The 27,676-nt window shown below is 36.9% G+C and overlaps 1 protein-coding gene and 1 long non-coding RNA gene across 3 annotated transcripts; one reads left to right on the top strand and one right to left on the bottom strand.

The window, feature by feature from the left end:
* Positions 1 to 7,024: 7,024 nt before the first annotated feature.
* Positions 7,025 to 8,118, top strand: LOC120015584. The gene is made up of 2 exons (XR_005471791.1): positions 7,025 to 7,325; positions 7,953 to 8,118. It is a non-coding gene; the product is annotated as an uncharacterized LOC120015584 (long non-coding RNA).
* Positions 8,119 to 16,767: 8,649 nt separating this feature from the next.
* LOC120015247 (uncharacterized WD repeat-containing protein C2A9.03-like) lies at positions 16,768 to 26,488 on the bottom strand. 2 transcript variants are annotated; one of them, XM_038867573.1, is made up of 10 exons: positions 26,227 to 26,486; positions 25,442 to 25,583; positions 25,173 to 25,340; positions 24,997 to 25,083; positions 24,731 to 24,865; positions 24,440 to 24,550; positions 18,894 to 18,985; positions 18,704 to 18,809; positions 18,075 to 18,161; positions 16,768 to 17,698 (listed from the first exon to the last, which is right to left on the bottom strand). In XM_038867573.1, the coding sequence occupies exons 2-10, from the start codon at positions 25,574 to 25,576 to the stop codon at positions 17,285 to 17,287; spliced, it is 1,335 nt and encodes a 444-aa protein (XP_038723501.1). In that variant the 5' UTR covers positions 25,577 to 25,583; positions 26,227 to 26,486; the 3' UTR covers positions 16,768 to 17,284. The 2 variants fall into 2 exon arrangements, with proteins under 2 accessions (XP_038723501.1, XP_038723503.1); XM_038867575.1 differs by having other exon boundaries at positions 17,285 to 17,698; positions 26,231 to 26,488.
* Between the last annotated feature and the right edge of the window lie 1,188 nt (positions 26,489 to 27,676).

The raw sequence follows: 27,676 nt of genomic DNA, 5'->3' as shown, positions 1-27,676 counted from the left end.
ACCTTCCTCACACTCAATAGACCCTTTACCCATTTTCTGGTTCGTAGATCAATTGGTGGTGACTCTAAAAATTTTTCATTCATTTTTACCCATCTCCTTTTTAAATACTTCCATCACCGGTCCGCGTCGTGACCCCGATTGCGAGAACTGGCGACTCTACTGGAGACATTGGTTTTTATACCAAAGGGGTCGAGCTTGTATGATTGATTTTTGTGCTTTTCCTGTATAGTTTTTGTTAGTTCCTATTTGTGTTTGTATGTTAAATTTGAAGAATTTGATGGATTTGTCTAATGTTGTAGATATCTTCATCGAACATGCTCCCGCACACACATACACTTATCACTGCACACACATAACCCTATACCCGGGTTACTTAGTGATTAGTGAGGGTTGACCTACCACTTTCATGGGATTCACTTCCCTGTATGGGTGGGGGAAGACATCCTCCTGGATTGACGTCCTCTTATGACATTAAGGGATGGGCTTTTGTGATCCAATGGAGCAAAAGTCACCTGATCCAGAGACCTTGCGATTAGTTAGTTAAACCACCCATATGCACTATTGGTAAACCGTAGCCATGGTTCTAAACCTCTAGACATTTTTAGGCGGTATTACCCATTTTAGGAACAAAGGGGGCATTCCTATCCCTAACTATTTATTTCACATGCCTATACTATGTTATATTCTTGTACATTTATATACCATGTACATTTATCCCTTATTTACATATTCATATGTACTTGATGCATCAGTCAGTTACACTTGTATATACACATTTATTAAACCATACATGTTCATACACTTGCCATGTATATGTTAGCCTAGGTTGTACACATGTGCATGCTTGTTAATTATCCATATATGTCCATATATACTTGTACACTTATTTAATTATCTATACATGTCCATATATGCTTGCACACTCGTTAATAGTCCATACATGTCCATATATACCTTTCATATACATTATTCATTACCTCTACATATACAATAATTCATGAAAAATGACTTCATCTTGTTTAGGGTACACATAAATTCATGGTAATGCATAAGCACACCTAACAAAAATTGGCCAACTAATAAAGATTACTCTCATCATATAGATGGCAAGGAAAAAGGAAAAACACCAATTCACTCATATCATTGCCATCCTTATCATACAAGATTACAATTGTGAATTGCTAAAACAATGAAGAATGAACAGCAAAAAGAACTTGGTCCAGAGGGAAATTCAGAAAATTAAAGATTTGGAAGAGCATATGACCATGTTAATCAGTCAAATGTCATAAAGCTGATCCCCTGGCTCTAAGATAGTTTGGGGTTTGGAGATTTTCTAGAAAAAGTCAACCCGTTCAATATTGGGGCAGTTTCGAGGAAATTGACTCTTAATCTTCCTATTGATCAAGTTGGAATGGATCAAGCTGGGGCAACTTTCGGGGAGCTGTGTGAGCGATTCTAGGAATTCTATGTTGCTGTTGTGAAAGAGGATCAGAACTTTGCTGTTATGCCTTGCCAAGCCATCCTTCTTCCCTCAGGTTTTGAGTTCAGTAACTGGACCAATTTGGAATTGCCAGTTTCTGTCAACAACCTTCAAGAGTAATATCCATATGCACTACTATCTGTGGTCCAGCTCATGGCCATTGATTGAGTTTTAGGAATGAGCATGTCTTTACTTTACTTTGATAAATTTCTATAGTACGGCTTTTGCATGTTCAATATTTTCATGTTCTCATGTTTCTGATGTTCCTATGACAATCATCATTCCCACATTTATTTACCTTTATTTGTCCATCACTTGTAAATTCCAAATCTCACACATTTCATTTTGGCAGGATTGAAATTGATGATAACGAAGAAGATGAACCTAATGAACTATATTTTGGGGCACCCATTAACAATGTTGAATCTGACTTTAACACTGAGGATGAGCTTGAGATATAGCCAGAAATGTTGAGACAAGTTAACCAAGAAGAAAAGATAATTCAATCACACAAGGAAATGACTGAGGTTGTTAATTTAGGAGCTGAAGATCAGAAAAAGAAGTTAGAATTGGTGCAGCCTTTGAAGGAGAGGATAGAAAGAGATCAATAGAGTTGTTGCATGAATACCAAGAAAAAAATACCAAGATATTTTTGCATGATCATATTAGGATATGCCAGAATTTGATACGAACATAGTGGTCCATAGATTGCCATTAAAGCCAAATTGTCCTCCAATGAAGCAAAAGTTGTGGAGTTTGAAGCCGAAGATGCTTTTGAAGATTAGAGATGAAGTAAAGAAGCAGTTTGATGCGGGATTCCTTGCTGTAGCAAAATACCCAAATGGTTTGTAAATATTGTACCAGTATCGAAAAAGGATGATAAGGTTTGGATGTGCGTGGATTACAAGGACCTTAATTGAGCAAGTCCAGAAGATGATTTTCCTTTACCCCTGATTGACATACTGGTAGACAACATTGCTAAGCATTTCGCGTTCCCCTTCATGGATGGATTTTTATATTATAATCAGATCAAGATGACACTAGAAGATCAAGAGAAAACTACTTTCATCACTTTATGGGGTACCTTTCTCTATAAAGTCATGTCATTTAGTCTAAAAAGCGCAGGAGCTACTTATTAGCGGGCCATGATCACTCTGTTTCATGATATGATGCATAAAGAGATTAAAGTATATGTAGATGACATGATTTCTAAGTCAAAGCAAGAGGAAGATCACATGATTGACCTGGAGAAGTTGTTCAAGAGGTTAAGAATGCACCAATTGAAGTTGAACCCCTCGAAATGCACATTCGGGCCAACCTCAGGGAAGTTGTTGGATTTTATTTGTAGCAAAAGAGGTATTGAAGTGGATCCGGACAAGGTGAAGGTTGATTTTGGAGATGCCCCCTCCTCACACTAAGAAAGAAGTCAGAGGTTTCTTGGGGAGACTCAATTATATTGCCAAGTTCATTTCACAGTTGACAATTACATGTGAGCCAATTTTTAAGTTACTTCAGAAGAATAACTCGTTTGAATGGAATGAAGAGTGTCAAGTTACTTTTGAGGGGATTAAACAGTATTTACAAAATCCACTGGTCTTGAATGCCTCCGATTGCAGGGAAACCGTTTATTCTCTACTTGATCGTATCGAACAATTTGATGGCAAGGAAGATACTGCGGACAGACTACTATTGGCTCACCATGAAAAGAGATTGTATTAACTATGCAATCAGATGCCACAAGTGTCAGATTTATGCTGATAACACTCATGTTTCAGTGAACCCTTTACGTGTATTGGCAGCCCTATGGCCATTTTCGATGTGGGGTCTAGATGTTATTGGCCCAATTGAGCCCAAGGCTTCCAATGGTCACCAATTCATTCTAGTTGTAATTGATTATTTTACGAAGCGGGTGGAAGCAAATTCTTATGCCAAAATGGCAAGAAGTGTAATTGTTCGATTTATGAGAAAAGATATTGTATGTCGTTATGGGGTTCCTGAAGGATCATTATAGACAATGACACAAATTTCAATAGCAAGTTATTGAACGATTTCTGTGAGCAGTTCAAGATCAAGCATCATAATTCATCTCCTTATCGTCCTAAGATGAATGAGGTTGTTGAGGCAGCTAACAAAAATATCAAGAAGATCATTCAGAAGGTGACAGAGAATTACAAAGATTGACATGAAAATCTTCTTTTTGCTTTATATGGGTACCAAACTTCTGTACGCACATCCACTGGTGAAAGTCTTTTCTCTTTGGTATACGGGACAGAGGTGGTTCTCCCCATTGAGGTGGAAATTCCCACACTCAGAGTGGTGGTAAAAGCCAACTTAAAGGAGATGAAATGGGGCCGAACTCGATATGAACATTTAAATTTTATTGACCTCACAGTTTCAGAAAAGGAGATCTAGTGTTGAAAATGATTTTGTCACCTCAAAAAGATCATTGAGGGAAGTGGACACCAAATTATGAAGGACTATATGTGGTGAAGAAGGTCTTTGAAGGAGGAGCTTTGCTTTTGATGGGAATGGATGAAGAAAAATTGTCTAATACGGTGAATGTAACGCAATCAAAAAGTATTACTCATAGCACAAAAAAGAAAAAAAGAAAAAAATTAGGGATAAAAAAATCCCGCTAGAGTGAAAACCCGAAAGGGCGCTCTAGGCAAAAATTAGGGATACAAAAAAAAATTCGCTAGAGTGAAAACCCAAAAGGGCGCTCTAAGTAAAAAAACCGCTAGAGTGAAAACCCGAAAGGGCGCTCTAGGCAAAAATTAAGGACCAAAAAAAAAGAGAAAAAATCTCTCTAGAGTGAAAACTCGAAAGGGCGCTCTAGACAAAAATTAGGGACAAAAAAGAAAATTCCCGCTAGAGTGAAAACCCAAAAGGGCGCTCTAGGCAAAAATTAGGGACAAAGAAAAATCTCATAGAAGTGAAAACTCTCACGGGCGTTTCAATTTGGGCTGCAAGTTCATGTTTCAGATTGTTTGAAGAAAGATGGTTGGATCACGAGTCTGTTGAATTGATGAGTGGTCTCTGAGTTGGCTGTTAATTTGTCTCACATTGACATAGGTCGGAGTGCAGAATTAATTTCGTAGTTGTTGGGTTGGAGGACAGTCAATTGTACATGCACCCAAAACTGGGGTAGTTTTTGGAGTGTTCTTTATGCTATCAGGTATTTCACCTTGCTAAGGTGTTAGTCCGCTACACAGAAGGAGAAGTTTGTTGGCATAAATGGAAGGTTCAGAGATAGCCTCATACAAGTCAGATTTGATCATTGTTAATTGGGTGCACACAAAAACTGGGGCTGTTTTGGTGCAATCTTTGAATTATCACATCATCTTGGAGAAGTTCGGTTGGTCCTTCCTTCCTTTGACTTCTCAACTTTCTTGTACATATTTTAGTCTAAAGTGTTTTGAGGAAATTCATTTATTCGGTTTTGTTGCTTGTTGTCTCCTTTTCCATATCCCAATTCAATTCTCATTTCATACTCCAAAAATTTATCATTTGCTTTCAGTAATTGACAAGCATGGCCGTATTTTTTAATTTATCACTAATGAAGTTTTGATAGGAAATATAATATGTGCATCGGGACAATACTTTTGACAGGAAGTTGATGGATTTTGGCATCCTAAGCTGGAGAAGATCTGAATGAAAAGCCTGAGGTTGAAGCAAGTGTTAGCAGGAAAGAAAAGATCATAGTCCTAAGTCGTGTAAAAAAAAGAGAGAAAGAGAGGAAAAAAAGAGAAAAACAAAGAAGAAAAAGAAAAAAGAAAAAGAAAAGAAGAAATGAATTGAATTGAATAAAGAAATTCAGATAAATTGGTAGCCTTGAATTCAGAAGCGTATGCACATGCAAATTTCAGGGAAAAGGAATTGATTATGAAAATACGCAAGGAAAAGGAAAAGAGATAGCTCAAGAGTTGGGATCTAGAATGGGAAAAGGCCTTTACTAATCAGATTCGAGAAGATACATTGAAAACTCAGTGAGTCAGAAAGTCAATCCTTATAGGGAAGCAAATTTGGTTTAGCAATTCGCAATTGTACGCTTGCTGGAGGATGGCAAAGCCTTGAGAAAACATGCATTCATTCATTCATGAGACATTCATAATTAAGCAAAATAGGTCATCGCTGCATATTGTCTGTGGTTTGTGTATTATGGCAGGTTTATGCAAAAGGTACAGTTTGGACAACATCATTCTTCTCAAATTAGATACCTGACACTCGATTGAAACATCTTTCTGTTAAGGTGGGGCCACAAAACTTTCGAACCTCATTCGTAAGGTATTACAAAAAAAAAATTCAGCCAAGCCGAGAATAACTACAGTGATCCCGAGCACTTTTTCTCAAAAAAAAGGGAAAAAAAAAAGAAAAATCTTTTTTCAGCCAAGCCAGGAATGACTACAGTGATCCCGAGCATTTTTGCTCAAAAACAAAAAAATCTTTTGGAGGCCAAGCCGAAAATGGCCACAGTGATCCCGTGCATTTTACTTTTCTTGCTGCTCAAGCTGGGAATGACCATAGTGATCCCATGCACTTTCTTTTCTTGCAGGCCAAGCCGAGAATGGCCACAGTGATCTCGTGCATCTTTCTTTTTTTGCTGGCCAAGCTGGGAATGGCCATAGTGATCTCATGCAGTTTCTTTTCTTGCTGGCCAAGCTGAGAATGGTCATGGTGATCCCATGCAGTTCCTTTTCTTGCTGGCCAAGCTGGGAATGACCATAGTGATCCCATGCAGTTTCTTTTCTTGCTGCCAAAGCTAGGAATGGCCATAGTGATCCCATGCACTTTCTTTTCTTGTTGGCCAAGATGGGAATGGCCATAGTGATCCGATGCAGTTTCTTTTCTTGTTGGCCAAGATGGGAATAGCCATAGTGATCCGATGCAGTTTCTTTTCTTCCTGGCCAAGCTAAGAATTGCCATAGTGATCCCATGCATTTTCTTTTCTTCCAGACCAAGCTAAGAATTGCCACAGTGATCCCGTGTACTACCTTTTATAGCTATTTCCTTACGAAAATCGATGGACTACACCTTTGTTTGCTTTTTATTTCATAAAAGACATACAAAAAAGGGGCAGCTGTAGTAACGGTTACCATTAAGCCAAAAAAATAGAAAATAGAAAAAATAGAAAAACAAAAAAAAAATTCAAAAGCCCGTTCTTAAGCCCACAAGCCCACAAAAATTCAGAAACCTGTTTTTGGACCCACAAACATATAAAAAGTCATTACCTTGATTCATGAGCACATAAGTACCCATAAATAAAAATTCTAGAAAATAACTAAAATTTTAAGAGAATCAAAAAATTTGAAAATAAAATCTTAAGCGAAAAAATGTGGCACATTTTGGGGTTTTACAAAAAGAATAGAAAATACAAAAGGGTTAGTTTCCTAGGGTTTCTAAAGAGAGAAAAAACTAGGGTTTAAGGGGTAAAAATGGGAAAAGAAAATTGGAAAAAGATAAAGCACCAATCACACCATTTTGATGAGGGGGCAGCACAATTGGGAGAAAAAAGAGTGTAAGAGAAAGGGGCCAGTCGATACAGAGAAAAAGAAAAAGAGAAAGGCCAAGGGAGAAAAGGGGCATTAGAGAGAAAGGAGTGGTTTCTTGGTGAGGAAAATGGAGGAAAAGAAATAAACAGAGAGTAAGAAACAAGGGGAAATTGAGAGAAAAAATAAAGAAAAATTGAGGAGATATAGGAGAGCTGAATCTTGCGCCGCACAAGTGAAGACACCGTGAAAGAGGAAAGCAAAACCAAGAAATAGAGAGTAAAGGGACAAGGAAATAGACAGCAAAACCAGGAGAGAACGAATCGGGAGAAAAGAATAGGAAAGCAAAATCGGGAGAGGTAATAATCGGCTATTTCTTTGATTTCTGGTTCTACATCTTTGAATATTATGGTGCATGTTCTTGGATTGCTTCTTAATTTCGGTTTCTGGGTGTGATTTTCTTGGCTTAGGTCTTTGTTGCTTGATGTTTCGATATCCGGTGTTGGTTTCCTTAGCATGAGCCTTGTTTGCTTACTATGTTGAATCTGGGTTTTGCTTGGTAGATGCCTGGGTTTGATGTCTCTTTTAATCCGTAAAACTCAGTTTACGTATAACATTGGGTTCAAATCCTTGGGATTTGGCTGGTGTGAGGGTTTGTGCTGTTAATGATGAGAGACTATGCTATTAATGATAAGATTGAAATCTTGTTCATGTTCATGTTGATTTTTCTGGGTTCAAATCCTTGTTGGATCAGATTCCGTGTGCCTCCGTATGTTCACGTGTATATATATATGGTGTGTGTATATATATGGCGTGTATATGTATATGTGGTGTGCGTGTATTATATGGTGTGTGTGTATATATATATACACAGTGTACTTAATTTGATTTGAATTTCTATGGCATTTGAGCACAATTTTGACCCCATTCTCTTGTTGATTTTTGGATGAGGAACACGCCGGACTTGACTTCATTTGGGGCCGGAGAGCTTATTTGGATATTGGATTGGGTTTGAACAACATACAGGCTCAATGGGCCATATTTATATTTTTGTTTATTTTGTATATATTTTTATCTTGTTTTTATTTGGTATATATATCCTTGTAAATGTAAATATGTAATAGGGTAGTGGAAATAATGAAAAGTAGTGTAGAGTAGTGTGGTTTAGTTTTATGCATGTTTAATGGAGTAGTATGCATGTTTATGGGTTCATAAATTTATAATATCAAAGATGCATGAGTAGGAGTGGTTAATAAATTATTTAGAATGCATAATTATATGTTAGGTTGTATGTTTAGTTTTGCAAATTCGTCAATTCAACAACCTTATCTTTACTAAATTTTCATTTAAACAAAATAACGGGAAAACATTAGATACCCAAATTAAAGTCAATTAGGAGGAGGACTTGATGACATTCAGCTCCTACCTATACTTTAATTATGATATCTTCATTTAAACGAAAAGCAAATGATAAATTAATTTACTAGATACCTAAATTAAAGTTTATTAAGAGGAGTACTTGATGACGCCTAGACTTTAATTATGTTATCTCTTCGAATTAAAGTATTATTTGTATTCGTAAAGTAATGGTAATTTAATTTACTAGATACCTAAATTAAAATTCATTAGGAGGAGGATTTGATGACATTCAGCTCTTGCCTAGGCTTTAATTATGTTATCTCTTCAAATTAAAGTATCATTTGTATTCGTAAAAATAATGGTAACTAAATTAAAGTTAATTAGGAGGAGGACTTGATAACATTTAGTTCATGTCTAGGTTTTAATCACGTTATCTTTTCAAATTAAAATATAATTTGTATTCATCAAATAAAGTTAGACTACTTTTATTTTGTGATTGTGAAAGTCCCCTTGGCATAAAACTCAATGCCATTTTGCAAATTCCACCAAATTCTTTCCAAATCAAAACAACATTTTTCGGCCAAGCCTGGAATGGTCATAGTGATCTCGTGCACCCTTTTTAAAATTTCAAAACCTACTTCAAGTGGGATTTTTCATCAATTTCCAATAAAACCCATCAAAATGAGATTTTCAAAGTAAAGCTTTGGTCTAACATTAATCGAAAACATTCCACCCCATTTGATAATACATGATTTTTCGGACATATGAAAAATTCATTAAAACAAATTGGGACAATCAAATTTTCAAGAAAAGCACATTGATCAATCTAGGTAACCTTTTAGGGAGTTGTGGGGTGTCTAGCACCTTCCTCACACTCAATAGATCCCCTTACCCATTTTTTGGTTCGTAGACCACATTTTTAGTGTCCAATTGCATTCAAATCAATTGGTGGCGACTCTAAAAATTTTTCATCCATTTTTACCCATCTCCTTTTTAAATACTTCCATCACCGGTCCGCGTTGTGACCCTGATTGCGACATTAAATTTAAATTTCTGAAATCTATGCATACTCTAAGTTTTCCATTTTTCTTCGTAAGAGGGACTATATTCGATAACCATTCTACATATGTAGCAGTCCTGATGAATTTAGCCTTTAATAATTGCACAATTTCTTTCTTGATTTCAGGGACAACATTAGTAGCAAATCTCCTAGGGGGTTGTTTGTGAGGCCTATAATTCAACCTAGTTGGCAATTTGTGCTCCACTAATTGTCTATCTAAACCATACATTTCATCATATTCCCATGCAAAATAATCAATACACTCTTTAAGTAAAGCAATAAGCTTAACTCTAACCTCTGTGTCGAGCAATCTACCGATGAAAGTAGGTCGATGCTCCCCTTCTTGTCGCGGCTCCACTTCTAGCAGTGGATCTTGAACTTTAGCGAATCCTTGCTTTTTTGCTTCGTCCAAGGTACCCCCCAAGTTTATTTCTTCTGCGATATTGCCTTCGTTCAGGCAATCTATTCCATATATGTCCGTGAGTTTTTCCTCTATTTGATGAGCCATGATCTTGGCTCTAAACTCTTGCATCACGGCCTGTTCTTTTTGTGCAATATGTTCTCCTTCCTCGTATTCTTAGTGGTAAGCCATTAATCTGTCTCTGGCGATCGTTACTGCAGCCTGCTTCGCAGTTTGATTGTCTAACATTGAGAATCATCATCAGCTTCTTGGCCGGCTCCTCGAAAGCCACTAAATTGGGCCTCATTGAGTTAAACAGATTGATCAATTGTTCGACAGAACAGTCTTCGTTCATAGCTGTCATGGTAGAGTGTTCTCCATCTTTAATTAGTCTAACTGGTCCATAATTTCCTTCATACATGTGATACTCGACCATGTTTGCTTCAGCCGTAAATGACTTTTATCAGCATGTACTATTTCGGCTTCGTCTTTTTAATTCTAGAATATCAAGCATTGATGTAATGAAGATAGAATACATCTACTGTCATGTATCCAATCTCATCCCAACAGCATGTTGTAATTGGTAGGTCCATCGATGACAAAGAAAACGGTGGTCCTGGTTGTACTCCCAATGGTTATGTCTAGTGACACTACACTTTTAGCTGACGACGCTCCTCCATTGAAGCTGGTCAACACCACTTCTGTTGGAATTAAATCTCCTTCTGATTTGGCAAACTTTTTGAGCATCTTGTATGGGATAGCGTTGATAGCTATCCCATTATCTACTAAGACTCTAGCCACTGGAACTCCATTGACCGTTGCGTGCACATAATGGGGACGTAAATGCTTAGTCAACTTCTTAGGTGGTTTACTGAATACCACTTTATTGGCCGCATTGATCTCTATTTTCCCCTATTCGTCTAAGGATTTCTTACCTTTGCTTTCCACCCCAACCTCCATGATTTTCAGGGATTTTGGATGGTAATGCTCTACTTCATCTTCACCCTAACCTATGGGTTTTGGCTGGCTAGAGGATGCTTCAGTTTTCTTTACGGTGGAACATGACACTCTCTTTGTAACTTTGGGCGTTCCATACAGGACAAGAAACTCAAACCCCTATCACCATGATTCTCCTAGTGGCCCCACAACAGGATTCCCAGCTCTGTATAATTCTTTTGGTAATTGACCAGTTGAAATCTGTCATCTTTGAGCCTCTGTTACAATATCAATTTCCTCTTCAACATCTATCATCCCATTATCTTCCTCTTCGAGCTAATCAATGATGAAAGACGTTGCTACTTCTTTATTTCTTTCTTGTTCGTTTTCCCCATCATAATCTCCTTCATCCATAGGTGGTGCTTTCTCATACTTACTTGACAGAAGATAGTTATTAGCCACTATGGGTGGCATTGTACCAAATCATATGGTAACAGGAGTAGCGTCTTCATTTTCATCATCTTTCTTCCTATCAAACATGGATTTCCCACTGTTGCTTGACTTCTGGGCGACATCTATTTCCATGCGAGTCTCATCTTCTTAGGTTTCAATAGTGCCTTTGGTGGTATTTGTAGCTAATCCACTGCTTACTTTTGAGCGAATCTGACCATATCTCCTTCTCATCAATTGGCCATAATTCCGCTGATACCTTCTTTGTTGAGTACGGGTCATCTCATCGAATGGGATTGATCTCTTAGTCCAAGCATTGTAGGAATGCCAGACATTAGCTTTATGTACCTGAGGTCGAAATATTCTGACACTTTGGATGAAATTGGAATGTTCTCCATAAAACCTTGGTGCATAACTCCTTGGTTGCCACGCAACTGGCTGCCTACCTTGTGCGTAGTTTTCTTCTATCTTTAGCTGCCATGCAACTGGCTACCTACTTCATGCATAGTCTTCTTCTTCCCGTATCGCATCTTGTAGTTTTTATATCAGCCTGATACTATTGTGACATCTTACGCATAAATCTCTTGCTTTGTCAGGGTTATATGTCACCTTTCCTTTAGTTTCAAGTCTATTCAAAGCACTAGGACGTAGTTCATCCACCCCTTCATCCAACACTAGCTTAAATTTAGCCAGATTTAGCTTGGTCAAATCAGATGTGACCATATTCACTCCTGTTGTTTTGGGAAATGGATCTTCGTCTACTTCCATTTTCCCTTTGTAGAAAGCAATTCGTCCAGACTCGATGGCATCCTGTAGCATGTTATGAAAAACAAGACAATTGTTAGTAGTATGAGACCATGCATTATGCCATTTACAATATCTTTTCCCTCAAATTTGTTCTGGACTAGGAAGTCTATGTTTATCACTCAACTTAGTTTTTTTTATCTTTATACATTTGATTGAATATCTCGTCAGCTTTTGATAAGTCAAAAGAAAACGTTCTAGGCTTCTTTTCTTTGGACCATCTTACTTTTCAACAATTTTTTTCTTAACCAAAGCCTTACACACATTGGGTTTTCCTTGTATTAATTCGGCCAAACATACATCGGCCTGGTCCTTTTCATATCCTAACTCATTATCCACGTCTAATTCGTTTATCTCATAATTTGGATCCTTATAATAGGTTCCTCGACTTGAATTTTTCATTTGTTCCTCTTCTCTTAGTAGTTACTCATATTTTAACTACATTCGTGCACAACTGGAAGAGATCAGGGAATTCCCTATCCTGAAACTTCTTCTTTAAATCAAAGCTTAGACAACTTTGCGTGATTCTAACAAATTCTCTTTCGGGCGAAGGAACAAAAGACTTGCTCCTGGCCGTTTTAAACCTTTGAAGGAAGGTTTTGGCATATTCACCTAGCAATTGCTTAAGGTTAGCTAAATCTGTTGGCGTAACTTCTAATTCAGCTCTATAAAATTGACTATGAAAGAGTTGCTCCATTTGCAGCCAATTTTGGACTGACGAGGGTCATAATAAAAAAAAGCAGTAGCAGTCATCAACAAGAAAAGGGTCCGGTCGCCTGGCGGTGAGTCTTCAAGAAGAAGAAGATGAAGACCTCAATCATCAAGAACCCACAAAATCGTACCTGAGAGGGATTGTAATCGAGAAGCCAAAAGGAGGACTCTCCTTCCATCGCTGATTTTGGTTAAATCTTTCAGCTCTCTTTGGACTCAAATCTGCCCTAGAATTGAAACCAGTCGCAAGATGGAGATGGAGTGCAGTGTGGTGGTGCCTTCTTTGGAGATGGATGCGAAATCGTTGGAGATGGAGGTGAAATCGCGAAGCTTTATCACGAGGACAAACGCGATTCTCGTTTGTCGCGATGCGAAGCTATTGACCAAATTTACTAGTTTTAGGGACAAGTAACGAAAAAACCCCTGTACTTTCAAAAATAGGTAAACTAAGCCCCTCAACTTTCTTTCGTGTCAAAGAAACCCTTCAACTTTGAATAGTGGACCACATTAGCCATTCCGTCTCATTTTCCATCAAAACATGCTGACATTGCAGTTAGTGAATGACATGTAATTTTTTTAATTTTTTGATATTCCATGTGTATTCCAGCATGTCATTGGAGCCCTTATACTTTCATAAATGGGGCAAATAAGCCCTTATCGTTTTTAAAAATGGGTCAATTCACCCCTTTATTTCAATCAATTGCAGAATGCTCTGTATTTCGGTTTCACCATTTCAATCCTCATACAACAAAATCATCAAAACCCCAAAATCCCTAAATCAATTTAGGATTTATACTTTTTCTATTTTAAGAAAAGTAAACAATTTAGAAGAAATTGTTTAGAGAAAAACAAAGACGATAACAGATTTATAGAGAGAGCTGTGAGCTCTAGAGAGAGCGAGAGTGGATATATGTATTGTAGACATACATTTTTGTGTTTATTTGTTTGTTTCTAATTTTTGTAAAAAATGTTCAATTTTACACCCATTTTCGATTTTTACTTAAATTAAAGTCATGTCAGTATGTTTTGACGGAAAATGAGACGAAAGGGCTAATGTGATCCACTATCCAAAGTTGAAGGGCTTCTTTGACACGAAAAAAAGTTGAGGGGCTTAGTTGATCCATTTTTGAAAGTACAAGGGTTTTATCGTTACTTGTCCCCTAGTTTTACGCATATCAGAATTCATATTAAGTCTCACCGGTAGATTGATCTAATGGCCTAAATGAAAAGTCTACATGAATTCTAAGCAGCGGGTCTGCGCATATGAGAAGAACCGTATGTGTGTATATATATATATAAAAAGAAGAAGACCAGATTATGGTAAACAAATAAATAATTCAATATTTATACAGATAAAAGAATTAAAATAAGTTCTAATAATAAACAGAGTAATAACAAACAAAATTGTATTAATAAAAAGCGTTTAAAACTATCCATTGGTGGTCAGACCATCCGGTGGAGGTATGAGCAGATATTTAAATGCAGAAACATTTATAATTTAAAGCATTGAAGGCGGTAGAACCAGCCAATTAATTGATAAACATATAATATGATAAACGAAGGCGGTTAAACCGGCCAACAATTTGTATTAAATTGCATAAATTTAAAATTTACAGATGACTTGTGATATCTGTGAAATCTGTCTGTTGCATAATTTAATAAGTACAGACGTTTTAGATATCTATGATATCTGTCTGTAGACTTGTGCAGACATATATGTATGCAAGCATATATGAAAGCAGTTTTGAAACTAACCTACTAGTGGAGAGCTCCTAAGAGACTTCAGAAGAGGGAGAGTTTTTAAGAGATGTGAGGATCTGTGTTCCGAAAGATGATCACTACATACATGTCTTCTCCTTATATAGAGGGAGAGAGCATGACAAAATGTTCTAACTTTTGTTTTAACCTACTTTTGCTATAGCTCTCACTACTTTTGACTTTTTCCTGTTGCTTTGTCCAGGCACTGTAGACTTGACGACTTCCTGTAGCTTTCACGAGCTATTCTACATTCCGTCGTCTTTTTGGTCTTTGACAGCGTTTTTGACCAACCGGAAAAAAATTCTATTAAAAACATGAGAGAAATGGGTTGGTCACTGTAGGTGGCATTTATGCTTACTAAGCCATTAATTTATCTCGTAGTTGGAATACCATATGTAAATTGGTATTAGGATTCCCTAATTTTGTATGTATTCTCATTACCAGTAATCATATTATCATTATATTTTTATATTAAAATGGTGCCAAATACTGTAATGTCAAAGGAATCCAATTACCAGGAATTTAGTTACCATTGCAATGCAAGGTTAACCACATGGACCCTCAATGCGTTACTCCATAGCACATTTTATGTTATTCCCAGTAAATGTCATATTGATAATTAAAAAAAATTAATAGGGTCTGTTTGGAAACTGTTTTCTGTTTTCAAAAGTAAAAAAAGGGTGTAAAATTCATTTGGCTGCCTGTTTTTAGTAATTGATTTTGTAAAATTGTAAATTTGAAAAATCACAAAACCAAAACAAGTTTTAGGCGTTTTGGGCTGTTTTCGGCAAAACACGCAAAATGGTTTTTGAAAACAAAAAATAAAAAGCGAAATAGTTTTTCGTAAAAATAGACGCGATCGCGATTCAGCTCCTTTTCTCTCTCGACAACCCTCGTAGATCGAAGCTTCTCTGCCTATCCCCCATAGCAGATCGTGCCTCTCTACCTCTCCCCATAGCAAATTCATATCGATTCAGATAGCAACCATGTTTCAAGTTGGGTTGGCTCTCAGGTTTCTTTCATGATTGACTTTTGGAGTTTAGGTTTAGGCTTCCTTTGATTCTTATAGGCTTTAGGATTGTTCTTGGGATTCTAATTAGGTTTAGGCTTCCTTTGCATTGTGATTTGTAGTTAGGGATGGCAACGGGGCGGGCATGCCATCTCCATCCCCGTCCCCGAACCTCATCCCTGTCCCCGTCCCCATCCCCATCCCCGCTCATTGAGATTCGGGGATCCCCGTCCCCGACCCCGATAGTGATGGGGATACCCAACCCAGACTCGACGAGGATAATTCAAATTTTTTTTATATTTAAACTAGTATTTAGAGAATTAGAGTGTCGAGATTATCAAAATAGTATGTTTGAATATTTAATTTGTCATAAACTTTAAAAAGAAATTATACTAATATATACATCATAGTATAAAGTATTTATATTATATAATGTATAGGGTTTAGTGGTTTACTTAGGGTTTATGACTACATAGGGTTTAGAATTTAGGGTTTACATATATGATTATAATGATCCAAATTAAAAAAAAAAATAATTTGGTTTTGTTATTTAGTTAGAGTTTAGGGTTTAGGAAGTAGTTTTAGGGTTTAGGAAATAGGGTTTAGGGTTTATATATTAAAGTATTAAGGTTTAGGGTTTAGGGACTCCCTAAACCCTAAACCCTAAATTATTATATAATATATATGATATATCTATATAAATATTTATTTATTTAATAAAGTATTAAGGTTTAGGTACCTTAAACCCTAAATATATTATATAATATATATGATATATCTATATAAATAAATAAATAAATAAATAAATAAATAAATAAATAAATATATATATATATATATATTAAAGGGATATTTTTGGGTCGGGTTCGGGGCCAGGTATGGCATTACCATACCCTACCCGTCCCCACAACACCTCATTCGGGTGACACCCGAACCCGAAATTTCGGGTCCCCGACCAGAAATTTCTGGTCGGGTCCCCGCGGGTCTCCGGACCCACGGATCAAATTGCCATCCCTATTTGTAATGCAATTAGTAGGAGCCAAGCTTGTTTGATTTCCATATCAAGTATTTTTTGTTGGTTTCTTAAAATTTTAAGAGCTGCGTATCAAGTATTGAATGAACATCTCCAGGAAGCCTTGATTCTTGCAGATTTTCTAATAATTGGCATAAGCAATCTACCAAATGAATTTTCTGTTTTCTGTTTCTTAAAACAGTTTTTCAATTACACAAAACCAAATGAAATTTTTAACAATTTTTTTTTCTTAAAGCTCATTCCAAAATCTAAACTCAAAATCAAACTAAAAAATACAGAAATTTCCAAGCAAACAGACTGTTATTTTAGTATTTGAAATTTTCAATAGTGTTGGTCCGTAAAAAAACTCCCAAGTTCGAAGATTCTAGTCTCCCAAGAATTCACAGTACGAAAACATGCTGTAAGCCAACCGATACATACTTCTTTCATTTCTATAGACTGCTTCCTCTTTGATTTGATTTCAAAGAAATCGCAACTTCCCCTCGAGCACAGAACAATGAACCCCCACATGGACAGAACGATATAAGCAGAATTCGCCACCATCAGCATGAACGCACAGGTTGTTGCGCAGAGAGCAACAACCTATATCTTCCACTTGGTCATGAGTACACAACACACTGAGAGCTTCTTTCACTTATCAGTAAGGATCAAGTTTGTCACTGTACATGTTCTGAACGAGGTTCTAGCCAAGGATATGTTATTCTATCATTGAATACGACTGAATCATCAGAAGGATGCAAAAAACGTTTGGCCAACTCATCCATCACAAGTCCCAGAACAAAGTTTCTGCTTCATCAGTTATAAGTAAGAATCAAGATACCCATAGTTATGCCTTTTGTTAAACTGCAGCAAACTTCCGTAAGTTCGGTCCCAGATTCCTATATACAGAGATTCATCATCTGGGCTGAGCGCTACACCCGAAATCTCGCCAAAGAAATCAATCTCTTGCCTCCTTTTATAATCGGCTTTTGTACTATACACATGTACAAAATCAGCAGGTTCAGCAACCACCATGAATTGGCCATCTGATGAGAAGCGAATTGATCGAACAGCCCCCAAATTTCCCTTCAGAATTGCAACAGGCAGCGACAGGTTTCTAATATCCCATACTCGGCAAGTCTTATCCTGATTACCTGTGGCAAAAGTCTGCCCATCCGGGTGCCATGCTGTTGCGAAAGAGTAATCCAGATGGCCCGCCACTGTAGATAAAGTCTGCAAGAAAAGACCAAATATGAGATTTGAATAGTCTGCCACACTTTCCTTTGAAACATAATACCATTAATATGAAACATAATCTTCATCACAATTAATAAACTGCATTAAGTGCTTCTCAATAGTCAATAGTGCATCTTCCCATTAGGCAGATAACTGAAGCAGTTGCGTCTCTTTTTCTAAAAATGCATTATAAAATTGGAAAAACTGTGGTAACTGGTAATAATGAAATTGTGTTTGATTTTAAGGGGGGAAAAAGGATTTGAAAATAAAGAGTTCATGAATACATCATGAGGAATAATGTGCAAACTCATTTCATCATCGTCTGAGGTTTATGCCAGAGCATATGATGTCAAATAACATTGTTATATTATACCTTTCCATTTTGCGCATCCACAAGCAATCCATCCAGGTTATCCCCAACAACAGCTATTAACCTACGATCAGGACTCAACGAGGTATGCTGCATCAGGGTATAAAACAAAAGGCCAGATATCAGTCATACTTTAGTAATTGCACATACATAGTGTTTTTTTAATGCAAGAGAAGTCTGTTGACAAAATATCAGAGCTTTCAATTGACAAAACCTGCATCTCATAATGATTAATATATCCAAATTTGGCAGCAGCATCATTAGATTCATTACCGTCACGGCTATTAATACTCAAACCTATTGCTCTACTAATCAACTTGTCAAATAAATGAATTTTACCAGCACCAAAGAACCAGAGAGAACACTAAATGGAAAGTCTGTTCTGTAGTATTAAACACAAACACGCACACACATAAAACTTCCCTCCAGTCTTATAAACAACCCCAAAAGATACTGCTGCACAGAAAGTGAGAAGTCGACAGTTCTTACTTTATCTCCCTTTTACCAATACACCCACTCCGCCTCTTTATCTCCCTTTTACCAGGCTCAAAAAAGCGGGGGAGGAAGAAAAGAAAAGTAGACAATGCAGAACTTAGCATGCTAGTAAACTTGCAGAGCTTAAGAGCGCTCACATTCACTGGCCAGGGGTAACGGAAATGATTTAATATTTGAAACCTCTCCATGTCATATTCTCTTAAACCACAATCATTATTTGACGCCATGAAGTGTACTCCACCCCTGCAAAACAGTTTCAACATCATCCTGTTCGCCGACAGTATATTCTGCTCAAAGACAAATCTTGGGAGCAAAAATAAACGTTACCTTAAGCTGTCGTATATCTCAATAGCGTTTGTGATGGCATTATCATCATACGTGGTGCGAGCACAGAAGCTAACTCCTTGTTTGTCCAAACGCTGCAGGAACAGGGATATAAATATAATACAGTAAATTCTAACAGAATGAAGAAATCTACATAAATTCAGTTCAAACCCTGTAGCTATTCCTATAACCCAAAATACATACATAGTTTTTTGAAAAAAAATAATTAAAAAAATGGTTTGGTGCAAAAGAGAGCCACTGATAGTGATTTTCATCCCATTGACTTACAACTTGCATGATGGTCTATAACGTACAAGCAATAATAAGCTGGTGTGACGCATAAACACAATTACATGTCTCAAAGAAATTATCATTCACGTGATCACGTCATTTTACTTTGTACTGTCAACTACAAACCAACAGACAAATATTGACTAACGGAAGAGCACCAAAAGGAAATAGCTCAGATCTTTGGAGATGAAATACTCCTTTCAATGTGTAATGCATTTTGAATTGTAACTTTCATTAAATGCTAAATAACTGTCGTGTATCTGTATCCAAATAAGTTATACTTTAAATTAAATGGTAAATTTATGTTGGGGGATTATTGATGAGAGGAGACACTGCAAGAAAACAGAATATTTATGGGAATGGAAAGAAAATCCAATATGTCCGTTTGCAAAAGTTAAAAAGAAAACAAATTATGCATGACTGAAAAGACTGAAAAATTTATAATAACTACTAGGGCATGCAAAACAATAAAAAATATTTTAAAAAAGGAGGCCAAAAAGACATGCATGGCTAGATATGTGGTCTGGGACTTTAGGTTCTTTAGCCCGAGATCAAAATTTCTTGTCCACATCCAATTCTAATAATTAATAAACTCCTGGAATATTCTTTTTAACCTAAAAGATTTTGACAGGGAATTAGATGAATTAGGAATTTGCACTTCAGCAACGTTAAACACCATGCAATACAAAAATAAATGGAATTGCACACTACAGACGAAGACTATTAAAAACTTTTCCTGCTCGCAGAGGATGATGGAAAGCAAAATATTGTACGAAACACGAAATGGAAAACAAAACCCCAATTAGATTTTCAAGGGAAGCCACTTGGGGTAGGAGGACCCTGACCTTGGACAATTTACACAAAGTCCAATAGTAGTAAAGAAATGCTGTTTCTGCATAAATGCAAAGAATTGATGCGTTATATCACAAAAGAAATTGTTCATGGTTGTCTAACCTATAAAATACCGCATCGCAGCTAATGGGGTACAAGCTTGGCCCACCGCAGAAAACTTGAAGAAGAATGTTGACATGAAGTTATCATACAGCTCTCCCAGGGTACAATGTCCCTTCCAGCACTCTCTTACCTATCATATGGACTCTCAGGAGAGAGAAACCTTAAAGAGCCTCTGAACGAAAGGAATATCCTATTCCAAAAATAAACAAAGACGAATAGGTCCAGATTTTAGGATATTGGTCTTCTGGCTCCTGTAAACGCGACGAAACCATGCTAATTGATGTTTTAGAGCTCTTTGATTGAAATTAAACTGAAGTCTGATTTGAATTTAGGTAGGCGTACCCTTGCCACCTTTCTTATTACATTCTCTTTTTTTGCCCAAAAACAAAAAGATACTTATGGAAGTAGTAAAAATGTACATGAACATATGATCAACGTTGTCAAATCGAATCGTATGAATCGATTCATCAAAATTTGGAATCGTGAATCGTAAGCCTCACTTAATTTTTAATAATATATTACAAAATATATATATTCATATAAAATAAATTTATGATACTCGAAAACATATTTATAACAATCTAACATGAATTAGTATTAATTCTGGTCAGTTCAGTATGGTATGATAGATAATTCTTGAGGTTAGTTGTTTTTTATTGATTGTATCACAATAATATAGTTTGGTTTCTGGTGAATCTTGCCTTTTAGGCCCTAAATTTGCCTGTATAAGTGATAGGTCAGATGGGCTCGCTTCTTGTTCTTCCTTTCAGATCCATTTGTGTCCCCTTCTCAATCTCAAACTTCTCTGTAGCCCACCTTTTCCCTTTCAGATCCTTAGTAGATTTTGTTCCCTCTCAGTTACTTGTTTTCTGCCTCTGGTGAAGGGACTGCGCATTCGCATGCAACTTTGTCCTATTCAATATAGGTATCTCTGTTATGCAGGAGAGAGGGAGGGAAGTCTTTGGTTTTTTCATTTGTGTGAATTTCTTCTCTCTTTTTTCCCTGTCCTCTCTAGTTGTAGTTGTTTTTGTTTCTTCTGAATCATCTGAATCGAACAATTCAAACCGATTCATGCGACTGAATCACATGAGTCCTTCTCCAATCCGATTCAATGGACGATTCACATCGTTTTCCTTCAAAGTCCAACCGAATCGCATGAATCAAATTGCGAACCGTACGATTCTAACCACCATGCATAGGATTACTAGAGAGCGTAGCTTTAGACCAAGTAAATAACACATGAAATCCATATTATGCATGCCACCAATAATTTCTAAACGGATGCATGCAGTTTACCCAAAATGTTTTAGGAATATTGATTCTGTTGATGAAGATGAAGATGATGATGAACGGAACAAGCTAGGGTAGACAAATTATCATTAACAACGGGATCTAAGATGACTGTCAATGGAAGAGACCGTGATGCTGCACCATAGAACCATTGGACCAAGAAAATATCATTACAATAAATGACCCTTATTTTCCATCATAATTGACACTATCAAGTCTGCTTGTGGCTTCTCAATGAAGTGAATGATGAAGGTGACCCATTGGTGATAGCGCCTGACGTGTATAACTGTTTAAGGCTCAAGGATGGTCACAGATCCTGGATATGCTAAAGTGTACCATAATGAAGACATATCTTTTATTTCAAATGCAAAAGCCAAAAAGAGATTTTATCGAAGGGATGCACCAAGAAGGTGCAATTCACATAGAGGATTACAAAGTTAAGGAGCTAATGTTCTCATGGAAATTAGTACACATACCTGTCGGCTAAAACTTAAGTACTTAACACAGATAAGCCAATTATCCATAAATTGGTTAGGAGAAGATTCTTGATCATTAAAGGTTCAGTGATTCTTTTCCTACTTTCCTTCCACATTACAAAATGGTTGAGAGAAGAATCTTGAGCATTAAAGGTTCTTCAATTTTTTTTCCTTCCATGCTAGCTAACAAGTAGCTAAGGAGACAAACCGCAAGATTTTCCTACACGATTTGTTATAGCATATATCAACACCGTAACTCAATTGATACCCATTAGAATGTGGTATAAATGATGTGCAACGCCTCAACCCAACAAGTTAGCTTATTGGTTTGAATGAAAAAGTAACTAATTTTTAATATGGTATCGGAGCGAGAGGTATTGGGCTCAAAACTTAGCTTTTGCAATTTAAACCCCCATTTGTTGTTGCCTCAAAGTGTGAGCCTTGAGTGTGTGTTTTTGCCCCAAGTGAGGACCTTGTGTGAGAGTAGCCCTAGTGTTGGGCCTCGTTTTTTATGCACGTGTTGGGCCATCGGATTGCCCAACCCACATGTGAGGAGGTGTTAGAAGAGGGTATAAATGATGTGAAAAGCCCCAACCCAACAATTTAACTTATTCGGTTGAATAGCAAAGTAATTAATCTTAACAATAGAAATTAGACTCCAACTAAATCCCCAAACTTTCCTAGTCCAACTACAATGCTACACGATGTGATTTGCTGAGTCTTCAGCAATGGCACAAACTACGAGTATCATTGTGAAGACATTGTTGAATGAACGAGATGGCAGAACCCATCAAGAAACGAGACTCCATTGTGAAATGGTGGGTTTTAAAAAGGATTCAACCGAATTAAAAAGGGGCATAAGCAATTTCTAGTCACTAAAGAAGGAATTTGAGCTCAACACACATTGTGAAGTGACAAAAAAGCTAGCCTTATTGGGCTGTGTATGAACACTGTAGAAGCCCTAGGAGGAAGACAATATGTTAGCACTTGGAAATTGCATTCTCAAGCGGGAGAGCCACGAGATGAACTCCAGGTTTAAATCCACAGGATAATTCAAATTTCAAACAGTTGTTTTTGACTTTTTGTCATTGTCAGCTGAGCGAGCAGAAAGTTGCTCAGAAGTATGCATTCCAGGCCTCAAGCAAAGATGGGCTAAAAAAGAACTCCCGCAACTGATTAAAGAGTAAATAAAATAAATAAATAAAAATGAAGCCTAGAAAATCATAACAGTTATATTCTGTTTCCAGACAGATTTAAGGCTTATTCAGGGGACTTTGAGTGGGAAAAGTTAAGAGAAAATAATTTTAAAAAATCCTTCAGAAAAAAGTTGTGTGACAATGAACTTAGGAGTCACAAACCACGCAATAGAAGCTCAAATGGCAGTTTTTTTTCCGAAAGCAAGAAAAAGGTTATGACTCAATCTGCAGAAAACTCCTGAGAAGTGAAATTATGGAGAAATGAAGCTGCACATATAGTGGATAATTTAAAGGTGGGATGTCCAATTAGTTTAGTTCTTGAAAACAGGTTACATAAATTTATGCGACCATTTATGGGGAAGGAAAGGGGAGCTCTAGCCTGAGCTTGGCACGATTTAGCAGAAGATTTTAGTTGTTTCTTGTCCCTGGAACTGTTGGCGAGGCATTAATCTGGTTCCTCAACCCTTATTAGAGAAGTGGAGGGCTTTGGAGACTAAAAGGTGATATTTATCAGCTGATTGAAAACTAAACAGCATGAATTATATAGAAAATGAGGGTACCATTAGATTATGTGAAAGAGAATATAGACAAATTCCTAGGGGAAACTTGCCAACCTTATCTCATTGTATTGGGAGAGAGATCTCATGGACGTAAAAGTCTTAGGAGTCCCTTAGCCTAAAGAAAAGGTGATAAAAAATATGTTGTTTCTCTGAACAAAAAGAATTTCATATGATGAAATCAACAGAGTTGACCTTGCAGTAAAAACCATTATGAGAGTCAATATTTCTGCAAATCTCTATTTCAGGAATCTCACATGGTGGTTGGTGGTTGATGATCAGTCAGTGAGTATTTACAGTGAGGCATATCGGTTAGAAGAGCGGGTGCCTCTTAACAAAGAAAATATTTTTATAATATATTAATCGATTGTGAACGATACAAAACTACAAGACCCAATGGGTTTTCATGGATCCCCTGAAAGCATGGATTTCTTCAAATTATATTTCGACAGATAATTTATGTGGAAATCCTCGTCATGTCATTTGAATTAAAATTTGGTGGATTCTTTCAACACTACTTCAATTGCCGTAATCCCTAAGAAAATTAGGTCTTAGAACATCCATTCTACTAACTTGAGCAAAGTTCACATAGAAATAGAACACTCAGACTGAAGATTAAATCGAATATCACATACCACTACTAGCCAAGTAGCCAATGCATGTACGTGCACATATGCACACAGTTACAAACATCACAGGGTATGTAATTACATATGTACATGTAGAGCGCATTTTCAAGAAATTAAAGGGAAAAAAATAGAATATGCCATAACCAATTTACTCACCTTGCAAGTAAGCTCTCCTTGGAAGCCTCCTGCAACCAGAAAATTATCCTTGACTGCCAAAGTGCTTATTTGAGTTTGTGTGAAACCTTCCAATAAACTTCCTGGATGTTTCTACATCACAGAACAATAATAGTTAACAACACAAGAATGAAAGACGAGTAAATGTATGTAAATACAGGACGAAAAATGAAGCACATCATAGAAAATATTTGAAATCCATTACCTCTCTACTCTTCATGTAATCTCAAAGGGGCCAACATAATAAATCTAACATACAATTAACTGTAGTACCTCTACAGGTGCAACATGTCCAGCAAAGTTGATGACTTCTGACAAATTGCAAGACAGCGATGACCAATGCATAACAGAATAGTTAGACATGAGATAAACATCATGTTTTGACGTAGCCCAAACCAAGTTCCTTAGCTGCATAGTGATCAAAGCAAACACTGGTTTTTAATTGCGTATGAAGATGAAAATTTAGCTTCTCACTTTGAGAGCATCATGGTAGAAAATAATGAAGAATAAGGCAAGGCACTATATTCAAATTCCTATACCTGAAAATGAAGAATAGTAGGCTTAACTAATCTCGTATTGTGAAAGAACTCATAATAGTTTCCACCCTTCTCCATCTGCTTACATTCCTACAATCAACAACAAACCATACAATAAAACCTTGTATATAGTTTCCAACACTCCACAAAAGATTTTTTTAAGAAGAGCAAAACAGAACCTTGTCTACAGCTTCCCCTGATGAAGGAATGTTTTCGTAATTCTTGTACTGCTCAAGCCTCATCAACCTATATTCTTCTCTCGTTATGTTCAACCCCTCCCATGGAATACCTTGAAGGTCTTTCCCTGCCCTTGCTTGCGCAGAAGATATATCAGACACCCTGGTGAGCTGCTCAAGTAGAAAGATGGTCAATACTCATTACTGCAAGCTAGCAACAACATACTCGAACAACATTGATTGAAGAAATGAAAAATAAGAGAGAAAGTTACCATTTCATATTCATTAAGATCCATTGCTTCACCACCTTGGTCATAGTTTTCTTCGTCCATTTCATCAACAAAATCTGGCACTTCCCCATCTTCTACTGCCATGTGATGGAAGTTGTCCGCTGGGTGGTAGGACATGCTATGTCTGTATTAAAACCTCAAACAAATGAAACTTGAAAGTTCTCCATAGTCACGGTATGATAGAATCATAAAAAATTATTTAGAAATGCCACAAAGTTAAATAGGAAAGAAGGAAGCTCTGGAGAGAAATCCAACAATGAAAATGCTCCAAAGACAAGATAAACAAATAATTCCAATTTTACAGACCATATCTCAATATAATCAGCAAAAAATCTTCCAAAACTTCTAAAACAAAAAATTTCAAGAAACAACAGCAAAAATAGAGTGATTGGGGACACCTTCAACAAAAAAATCACGCTGCAAATAGTATGATAAAGAATTTATCAAAAAAAAAAAACCCCACCACAAACACGCACAAAATTTTTTATACAAAACCCTCAAAGCTTCTCACATACAAAAGGATAAAAATAAACAAAAGAAGTGAAAATTAAATAAACGGACAGAATATTACACTCAAATACGAATAAAAACCTCCATCAGTACAACTAGAAAGAAAGAAATAAATTAAATCACCGATATCAAAATTCAAAAGAATACCAAACACAAATAAACAAAGGCGATGCTGATGCGTAAAGGAACAGATGACGCAAACCCCTTAACAATCACAAAAAGAAACTATGTTCAAGTACAAGAAGAAGATCTCTTACATACACGGGAAGCCGAAAGTCGGTTCGAATGACAAACGGGAAAGGAAAGTGCGATAGATGAGAGAATGAAGGGATTGCGTTGGATATCGATGATGGCGATGGGAGAATTCTCTGCTCTTGCCAAAAACAAACAATAATAAATAATTAATTTAAGATGGATGGGAATGGGATCTATAATGCTATTTGTCGGCCAAGATCAATTTGATGATTACTGGTGCACGCAACTTCGCCATGGTTATGTGTGTAAGTGTGTTGCTATGAGTATTCACTAATCACTACCTAGCTATCTATTAAACAACATACCGATGCATTCCCTACATGCTTTTGCCAAGGTTAAAAGCGTCATCCCACCTCCCAGCGCAGAAGGAGCCCCAACCTTACACGTGTCCACATCTTAGTGGGTTTAAATTCATTTAACCCAAGTATTTCATTAAAGCAAATGAGGAGATTATTCCCCCTCAATGGTTGATATTGTATCTTGCATCCTCTTTATCACAAGATTTTTGCCCTTTACTAGGGCTTACACTGTTTGCAGCAGCATATGTTTGTGAACTCAATCAAGAACTCAGTTCAGAATTCTCTATTCCTCTACCAATAGCATATGGTGAGCTAAATCCAGAAGTCCCTACTTCTCTACCAATATTCACTATTCCTATACCGGCACCTCTTCTACCAGTGGGTCCTCTGCCAGCACCTCCTCTACCAATGGGTCCTTTGTCAGCAACTCCTCTACCAGTGGCTCCTGTACCAGCAACTCCTCTATCACCTCTCCCACGAGCTCCTCTACCAGTGACTCCTCAATTAGTAGCTCCTCTACCAGTGGCTCCTAGACCAGCAGATCCCCTCCAAAACCTCCTCTACCAGCATTATTAAGACCCACATGTTCAGTGGCTTGCTGCAAATGAAATATATCATATTTTTATATATATAACAAAGCAGGGATGTTATAGTAAGTAAATGAAATCACCTATTCCAATGGTGGGTTTTTACAAGCTCTCATGTTGTGCCCAATCCCTCCACATTTAGTGCATGTCACTTTGGGATACCTCGTTCTCAATCTAGTGCCAGATTGAGGCTCATCATGCTCTCGTCTTTTCTTTTTCTTTAATCTTCAGCAGCTGAAACTTGAACTAGAGGAGGGATGATCTTGTCAGCACCTGTTGATACCCACAAGTTCTGTCCGTTAGTTGGCTCCATATTATACTGATAAATCTTCATGAAAGTTTCCCTCGTACAAGCAGCACGCACAAAGTTGACTATATTTTTTTTTCAGCCAACCAATTACAACTACAGCATGTGTGTAAGGTATCTCTATTAAGTTACACCCCCTACAACTGTATGAAGGTTGACCAACATTAACAATATATTGCTCTGATTTTTTTGAAACCTGAGACATGAAAGTTTGAATGTTAGACCTTGATAATGTAGTATATTAACACTAAAAAATGGT

This window comes from Tripterygium wilfordii, chromosome 14, assembly GCF_013401445.1.
Source record: "Tripterygium wilfordii isolate XIE 37 chromosome 14, ASM1340144v1, whole genome shotgun sequence".
Classification (NCBI taxonomy): domain Eukaryota; kingdom Viridiplantae; phylum Streptophyta; class Magnoliopsida; order Celastrales; family Celastraceae; genus Tripterygium; species Tripterygium wilfordii.
The sequence above is the reverse complement of the archived record's forward strand: the minus strand, read 5'-3'. Positions and strand labels throughout refer to the sequence as shown.